The 7,077-nt window shown below is 40.1% G+C and overlaps 2 protein-coding genes across 2 annotated transcripts; both read right to left on the bottom strand.

Annotated features, from left to right (window-relative positions):
- Positions 1 to 819: 819 nt before the first annotated feature.
- On the bottom strand, positions 820 to 1,703 carry LOC106298613 (PRA1 family protein F2-like). The gene has a single exon (XM_013734751.1). It carries the CDS (start codon positions 1,572 to 1,574, stop codon positions 1,005 to 1,007), a length of 570 nt encoding a protein of 189 aa, XP_013590205.1. The 5' UTR covers positions 1,575 to 1,703; the 3' UTR covers positions 820 to 1,004.
- Positions 1,704 to 3,688: 1,985 nt separating this feature from the next.
- Positions 3,689 to 5,525, bottom strand: LOC106297547 (glutathione S-transferase T3-like). Its single transcript, XM_013733765.1, has 4 exons — positions 5,452 to 5,525; positions 4,205 to 4,738; positions 3,870 to 3,924; positions 3,689 to 3,727 (listed from the first exon to the last, which is right to left on the bottom strand). Exons 1-4 carry the CDS (start codon positions 5,523 to 5,525, stop codon positions 3,689 to 3,691), a joined length of 702 nt encoding a protein of 233 aa, XP_013589219.1.
- Between the last annotated feature and the right edge of the window lie 1,552 nt (positions 5,526 to 7,077).

Raw genomic sequence — 7,077 nt, 5'->3', positions numbered from 1 at the left:
TACCACCCCGTTATTCATAACTCCACTGCACTTGTTACTGATGCTTCGAATACTTGCAATTTAGAGTTTAGTTTCAAACTAGGCGGGAAATTACAATATTTTAAATAATTAAGTTTGGCGTTAGGACATAAAAGTGAGACTATTTTACCCATATGTTAAGTGCAACGCAATTAAGCATATGGATATTACATTCCGTCGGCTTCCACACGCGCACGCGCTTGCAAGGTGATTCTCGTCAATTTTTGACAAAACTTGTCCCTTCGATGTACCCGTACTGTAGCATGGCTATATTGTACATCTGTTGCCTCTTATGAATATCCCACAAATTCTCTGTTCACTTATTTAGTTTTACTTTCCATCTGTGTGGTTAAAGCGGTTCTTTTAACAGGCTTTAAAGCACGAAGAGAAACGGTGCAGAGATGAGCCACATCGTTTTCAGGCAAAAGTAGGGTTCCCAACAAAGGATGCAGTGAAAGAGTGTGCTCTACCAACTGAACCAGAACTCGCATCTGAAAAGAACAAATTAAAGGTCGTTAGATTCACTGATTCAGTAAGAATAGTAGTTACAAGTCCACTGAGCAGTCCGGAGGTTGGGACAACATTCACAGGTACATAAGCTGGGACACTATTTAGTTTTTACCATTCCATTAGGTCATTTTTGGATGTGTTTTTTGTAAATGAAAATCTAAAAATATTTTATCTTTTAATTACGTTGAGATGAGCATTCGTCCTCGAATGTCACAGGTAAAGCAAATCACACCACTCTTGAAACATTGTTCATTGTTAAGTCAAACGCTCTCTCTCTCAGACAAGAGTGAATAAATGTTCGGGGAGGTTCAGTTGAAGTCAAGTAAATAAATTTGATGTACAAAACAAAGTAATTAACAAACAAACCACCATTGGATGAAAAAAAAATGAAGGAAACATTGTAAGTTGTCAACAAATTGAAGAAGAAAACATTTTCAAGTTTCTCAATCGCGCACACAGAAACATCAAATTGGTTTTCACGAGGAAGGGTATGACGTCAGCCCTGAAGTTTCAGTCGCCGCCGCAGCTTCCTCATCGGAGTACAAATTATCACTCCTCCTAATCGCCGCGTGGATCAGAACCAACAAGACGGTGGTCAACAGCGATCCGAGAATATTCCCCGTCGCGTGGGTGAACAAAAGCATAACGATGGTCAACACCGAGAGAGAGATCATGACCGTCCGATCGTCCACCAGGTGACCGAAGACCACGAGAGGCTCGTCGCGGAGGAAGTAGAGGAAGATCCAGAAGACGACCAAGATGGCTAAGACGAGGAGCGAGGTCGGGTGGTAGAGAAGGCTTACGAAGAGCATGAAGAGGACGGCGATGGCGTAGTTTGCTCTGAAGTAGACGAGATTCGTCTTCATTCTCGAGATCGCGTCGAAGAAACCGTGAGGGAGAGTCATTGATTCGAGATCGAACATCGACCTCCATGGGCGGCGCGTGGCTAGACCTGCTTTGAGTCGGTGCTTGACGTGTGAGATGTACTCGAGATCCACCGGCGGAGATGGATGAGACGACGTCGGAATCGCGCCGTAGTTCGTCATTTTTACGTTCACGCGTCTCTCGTTGGGGGGAGAGAGGGAGGGAGATATATTAATAATTTTATGTATTGCTGGAAAAAGGAAATATGATGCATTGCTCAGTCCCTATGGGTTGGTGCCGGCATAAATGTCTCATAAAAACAATAAAAAAATACTAGATAACACAAAACCAACTAAAATGCATTAGGCCATCTTTATACCTCAACCCCATAATGGATATTTTATTTTATTTTTTATTGTATTTAATGAATAAAGTTGATTAAGAGACTTGATTAAGAAACTGTATCTTTTTATACCTTCATTGCAAGTCTTTTATTTTGGGTTTCTTAAAAATAAAATAATATTAAATATTTTTATAAAACTTTAAATTATATAAAACATAATAAAAGATAACATTTTAAACAAAGACTTTTAAATAAAAACACGAAAACAAAGATTATTACAATAAACGAGAATTATTTGAAAGAAGCATGGGAAATTAGTTGTTGTCTTCATCACGTCCAAATTTTTGCCAAATATGTTCAACCAAATAATCTTTCAGCTGTTGATGCATTTGTCTATCACGAATTCTTGTTCGAACACCCATCATATTTGCGATATTTGTAGGGATATGTGTAGAATACGTGAGATCGACATGTGAACTTCCGTTGTCTTCTGCTTGTTGGAAGTCTGAAACATCAAATTGGGTGTATCCATCTTGTTCGTCTTCTACTATCATATTATGGAGTATGATACATGCTTTCATAATCTTCCCAATTTTGACTTTATCCTAAAACAACGCCGGATTTTTATCACTGGCAAAGCGAGCTTGCAAGACTCCAAAAGCACGCTCGACATCTTTTCGGACAGCTTCTTGACGTTGGGCAAATAAAACTGCTTTCGGCCCTTGTGGTAGTGGAATAGATTGGATAAAAGTAGTCCATTTCGGATAAATACCATCGGTGAGATAGTAAGTCATATGATACTCTCTTCCATTGACATAGAAAGTGACTTGAGGAGCTTGACATTTTATTATGTCATCAAAAACATGTGAGCGATCAAGAACATTGATATCATTTAAGATACCTGGAGGTCCAAAAAATGCATGTCATATCCAGAGATCATATGAAGCAATCGCCTCTAACACGATTGTTGGTTTACCCGAACCACGAGAATATTGCCCTTTCCAAGCGGTGGGACAATTCTTCCACTCCCAATGCATACAATCGATGCTTCCTATCATCCCAGGAAATCCATGATGCTCGCCAATATCAAGTAGGCGTTGAAGGTCAGCCGGTGTTGGTCTTCTTAGGTACTCATCGCCGAATAAATATATTATTCCTTCCACGAAATTTTGTACACATAACCGAGTAGTTGCTTCACCGAGCCGGAGGTATTCGTCGACCGTATCAGCTGCAGAACCATATGCCAAGACACGAATGGCTGCAGTACATTTTTGAAGAGCAGAGAGACTATTCCTTTCGATACCATCTTTCTTTTCCTGGAAGTATTAAACGTCGCTGGAGAGTCGATCAACAATGTGCATGAACAACCGCTTGTTCATTCTAAAACGTCGCCGGAAGAAATTTTCAGGATACGTAGGAGTTTCACTGAAATAATCATCCCATAAACGATTATGCCATTCTTCACGATTTCTTTCGATATAAGCTCGTTTTTTTCTTTGTTTCCTTGCTTCTTCTTAATGACCAATGGCTAAATTCTCAAAGGTTTGATCAAAAAATTGATCAAAATATTCATCAAATCTATCATCAAGTGATTCTTCAAAAGGGTTTTGAGAAGAAGATGCCATATTTGTGATTGAAAAGAGAATTTTTTTTTGAATAAGTAATCTTGGTTTGGTAAGAAGAGGGTAAATGTCTTTAATCTTGGGTTGATAAGAAGCCGGGTAATTATTTTATGATTTGGCGAGTAATTTGAGATCAAAGATGGAATTGTTTTTGAGAATGAGATTTGAGGATGGTGATGACTTTGTGTTTGGCGATGACTTTGTGTTTGATGAGAACGTGAAGGAGATAATAATAAGATGTTGGAGTAGGAGATAATAAGGAATCAAGAAGGAGATAATAAGAATGAGATGTTGCAAACGATGGCAAAGCAAGCAAACTATATATAAAATATTAGTCATGTCCGTGATACAACACAACAACAAACAGTCCCTGATACAACACAACAAGAAAATAATACACAAAACACAAGTACAACCCGTGATACACTAAACAACAAGAACATGACTCAATGAACTGACACTCTTCTTGACCCGTGACACTCTTGTGTCAAAATAACAACACAACAACAAACAAGTGACGCCAATGCTACACGCTTGAAAGAAACAAGTGACGCCAATGCTCCACGCCTGAAAGAAACAAGAAGATGAATCAATAACCAGATTGCTTAAATCAGAGACATAAATATTACAAGAACATAGAACACAAGCAAGCAAAAAACAGGGCATAGAACACGAGCAAGAACTAGTTCACTTAACATAAAACAGAGAACAAGTTCAGAGCACAAGCAACAACAAATTAAGTTAACGAAAAACAAACAGAGAATTAGATCACTTAACCTAATTAGCCATCAACTCAAGAATGAGCTTCTTCTTCAGAGCTTCTTCTTCATCACCTAGTGGTCCTTACTTTGCAATCAGACTGTCAAGTAGTTTCATCTTCCCAAGCCTCTCCTTTGTATCCAAATCCACCTTCTTGATGCTCCACATCGTCTGGAATTCATAGAACTCCTTCCCCTCACCCACCGGCTTCTTTTTCCCCCGGGCTTTTGCTGCCTTAACACCAGGGGGACGGGTCGTTCCGTCATCATCTACAGCAGAATCATTTTCTTTTACAGACTCGCTTGCTGAATAAGACCCATCATCAAACTTCCTCCTTTTGTTGCTGCTTTCATTGGCACACCATTTCTGGTCATTCCGAAGCTCCTTCCACGCATGCTCAAGTGTAAACTTCTTCTTATAGTTGTTGTAGTAGATCTCGTGAGCATGTTTCAGAACATCAGTCTCATTTTGGCTGCTTGTCTTCTCTCTTGTTGCAGCTTCGTACGCTCCACTAAACTTGGACACAAGATCATTGATCTTGTGCCAACGTTGCTTGCAGTGGCTTCCTTCTCTCTCTTCACCGGGTGCAACCTTCGGACTGGCTGCATAGTATGCTGCAATCCTTTACCAGAAGGCACCAGAACGTTTCTCATTCCCTACTAGAGGATCTTTACTGGTGTTTAACCAGGAGGAGATGAGCACCACATCATTTGATGGCGTCCAGGTCCTTCTTTCTCTACGCTCTGTACGCTTCTCTGCACCATCTTTCGAACAAAAACTACAAGAAGAACCACCGAAGACAGGAACCTGTAATGAACAAGGTTCGACACTGACTTCTACTAAATGAAAGATAGTGTCTTGTTGGCTATTAAGAAGCTCAACAAAGTTGGCCGTGTGCTCATGTGGAGTAAAATCCATATCCGGAATTGGAGAGAAGAAGATGAAAAGAATGAGAAGGAAGGTAGATGAAGGAATGGAGAAGGAAGGCAAGATTAAACTTAAGAAGATGAACAAGAAAGAGAACAAGGAATGAAGAAGGAAGGCAAATGCAACTTAAAGCTCATATTTAACTCTAAACATACATCACAATTAATCAAATGCATTCATCACAACCAACCCGAAACGACTTGACATTTATCCACCACATTCAACACACTTGAACTACGATTTTCTATCTAAGCATCAGATCTATTTATTATACACAACCATAATCTTACACTAAGCAAAGCATTAATTACACTCGACAGTAACACTAACCAACCGGCAATTCAATTCTTTTCATAACAGAAGCTAATTCTCCATTCATTTCATTCCATTTGCGAAAGTAACACTAACCTGAGAAGCAATTGAAGACCTTTGTTTGATGATTCTTCTTCATGTCTCTTTCCACAGAACATATCAATAGCCATTTGATCCCTCCCTCTCACCACGCAAAGATAGAAACAATTAAATCGAATCAACAGAAAGCAAACCAAGTGAAAATTGATAAACTTCCATCAAACAAATCACAATTGGTCAACAAATCGAAAGAACATACGAGAATCAAAAACAAAACCAGACAAAATATTTGATCTCTACCTAAAATCCAAAACAACAATCAAAGAGGAAACAACAGAAGCTTTACCTGAGCCATACGAGGAAAGCCACCGAGTGAGACCTCTGCCGCCGTCGACCAGAGCCACGGAGAGACATAATCGAACCGACAAACACACAAAACTTGCGATCAGAACCAGATTAAGCCTAATCTAAGACATGCATAATATAAAAGAACACAACAATACCTTTGCCGTTTAGATTCGAGGAGAGATAGCGGTCTGTCGCCGTCGAGGAGACCCACAGAGCGGGAGAGAATCAGCGTTCTTGTTGTCGACAGCTCGCCACTGAGAGAACGCGGTCGCTCGCCGTCTCGTCGGAGCCACGGAAAGAGAGAGCCGCATGGGAAAGAGCGGCTTCTCGTCGCCGTCGAGGAGAGCCACAGAGAGGGAGAAAATCACCGTTCTTCTCGTCGACAGCTCGCCGTCGCGTCGAGGATCCACGGAGAGAGAGAGAGCCGCAGAGCGATTCGCCTTCTCTCGATCGGTTTCGAGACAGAGAGAGAAAGAACCGAAGCATTGAAACATCGAACTCGTCTTCACCTCTCCTCTCTCCTCTATTTCCTCAACACGTGGCGCTAAGCGACGTTTATTATTTCTCCTAATTAGCATACGCCTCTTAAGCTTAATTTCTTTTTTGATTTTGTTTTAATTGAAAAAGTGTCTAAGATACCCACTAATAACTACCGATAATGATGCTCTTAATGCTATATATTGTATTGTAAGTTCCTATCCTCCATCCATCCCAACAGAAGAAAAAAAATCTACATATACAACATTGTGGTGATATTAATTAGTAATCAGCTAATTCTATAAATGTTTACCTTTATTATAAAAGGATGAAACGAGCTGGTGACAGTCGGTAGCATCTAGAGACGTTTTCTTTATTAAACAAAAGTCTAGAAAGTATATTCTGGAATTAATTCCATAAAACCCACTAATTAAGTATAATCTGGGGATTGATTCAACTTTTTTTATTCATCATTTTTAAGTCAGTCGACATAAATCTGTTCGGGTCTCTGCAGAACAGATTCTGAATTATGATCCAGCAGTTGTCAACGGATCTTTTCCACTGATAATGGATATAAAACCAACTCGAGTCTCAAGTGTCTGGTGTGGTTCAGACCGGCTTATCTAGAACCGGGATGATGCAAAACGCTTGAAAGAATCTTTTCAAGGCATTAGGAAGGCGCGGACCATACAGAGCCACGTTTGAGCCTAGGGTTCATGATGTTTCTTGTGACGCAAGAACCTGCGGGAAGATGTTTACAAAGCGATTGATAGCGCTAGACACTTGGTTTACATTACAGGATGGGCATTTCATGGTGGCTTCGATAGCTGGGAGAGTAGGATAAGATTTTTTTTTTTT

The sequence above is a fragment of the Brassica oleracea genome, chromosome C6 (genome assembly GCF_000695525.1).
Source record: "Brassica oleracea var. oleracea cultivar TO1000 chromosome C6, BOL, whole genome shotgun sequence".
In the NCBI taxonomy this organism is placed as follows: domain Eukaryota; kingdom Viridiplantae; phylum Streptophyta; class Magnoliopsida; order Brassicales; family Brassicaceae; genus Brassica; species Brassica oleracea.
This window is presented reverse-complemented; position numbering and strand designations above follow the sequence as displayed.